This window comes from Loa loa, assembly GCF_000183805.2.
Source record: "Loa loa unplaced genomic scaffold supercont3.2678, whole genome shotgun sequence".
Classification (NCBI taxonomy): Eukaryota; Metazoa; Nematoda; class Chromadorea; order Rhabditida; family Onchocercidae; genus Loa; species Loa loa.
In genome coordinates this window covers 1-1,259 of record NW_018110856.1, presented here as the reverse complement: position 1 = coordinate 1,259, position 1,259 = coordinate 1, and the positions used below count along the sequence as shown (strand labels likewise).

The window sequence follows — 1,259 nt, the reverse complement described above, 5'->3', positions numbered from 1 at the left end:
GAAAATTACAATTTTTTCAAAATATTTCGGAATAGTCAAATAGCCAAAGCTCATTCTTTTTTTATTAGCTTTTTACCATCAACAATAACTTTTTCCCTTATTACATTTTTGATCTTAATGCTTTGAAATATCTTCCTAAATAGATTTTTACATTTCGCCGGTGGCTACTGCGCAGTTCAAATTTACGGTCAGTTTGCTGAAAGAAATAGCTCAAGACGGTAAATCTGCCATTCTATCTCCTTTTTCAATATCAACAACACTTTTTATGGTTTATCTCGCAGCAAATGATGAAACGAAACGACAATTGCACAATATTCTTGGAGGAAGTAATTATAGATTGAAATTGAAAACTGACTGAAAACTTGCTTTACACGAACTGTCATCCATATTTTCCGTGTCATGTAACCAGTAATGCCATTACTAGTGGATTCCGTAAAGTTATTTTTCTTAACAATAACATGAATCCACTTTTTCAGCTGCAAATGAAGGAGAAATTCGACAACATTTTGCCAGAATGTTGGCAGTTATCGATAGCAGAACGAATGAAAACTACACGTTAAATATAGCAAATCGTTTTTACGTACAACAGGGATTCTTTACAAGAGAAAGCTTCGCCAGAGCACTTAGATTTTATTACGGTGAAACGTTGCATAAATTCGATTATGAACGAAATAATCAACTTGCTCAGGTATTATCAGTTTTGAAAAGCAAAATTGAGACGAAAAGAGAAAGGTGGTGGAGTCAGGAAAGTGATTCTCGTCGTTGGATTTATTAGTTCCAGTCGATAAGTAACTATCTATCTATTCTATTATTGCAGATAACAACAATGCAATTCTGCTTCAGGAAATTAATAACTGGGTGTCCGACAAGACTAGGAGTAAAATAACGGAGCTAATAACAGCAGACGATGTCAATAAGGACATCGTAATATTACTACTGAATGCAATTTACTTCGGTGGAATTTGGAAGACACAATTTGATGATACAGTGACTCGTAATGAAGCATTTCACATTTCGGAATGCGAAACGAAAAATGTGAATATTCCCTCGAATGTCATAATTTGAAGCTTTCAACTGTTCATTTTAAAATATGTTGCTTGCTCGCAAAACATGAATATGTCTTTTTCTTCCTCTATCGTTATCATTTCTGTTCTCTCAGGTATTGATGATGAGATTAAGAGCAAAATTCCCGTATTATGAAGATGATTCTGTGCAAGTTGTCAAATTGCCTTATGTTGGTGATGAAGTAGAAATGGTTC

General features: G+C 34.1%; 1 protein-coding gene across 1 annotated transcript; it reads left to right on the top strand.

Annotated features, from left to right (window-relative positions):
* Positions 1 to 265: 265 nt before the first annotated feature.
* LOAG_15773 (serpin) lies at positions 266 to 1,255 on the top strand (the record flags this gene model as incomplete). Its single annotated transcript, XM_003151261.1, has 4 exons — positions 266 to 326; positions 477 to 688; positions 844 to 1,035; positions 1,160 to 1,255. Coding segments are annotated over 4 exons (561 nt in total), but the record flags the coding sequence as incomplete, so codon positions are not given.
* Between the last annotated feature and the right edge of the window lie 4 nt (positions 1,256 to 1,259).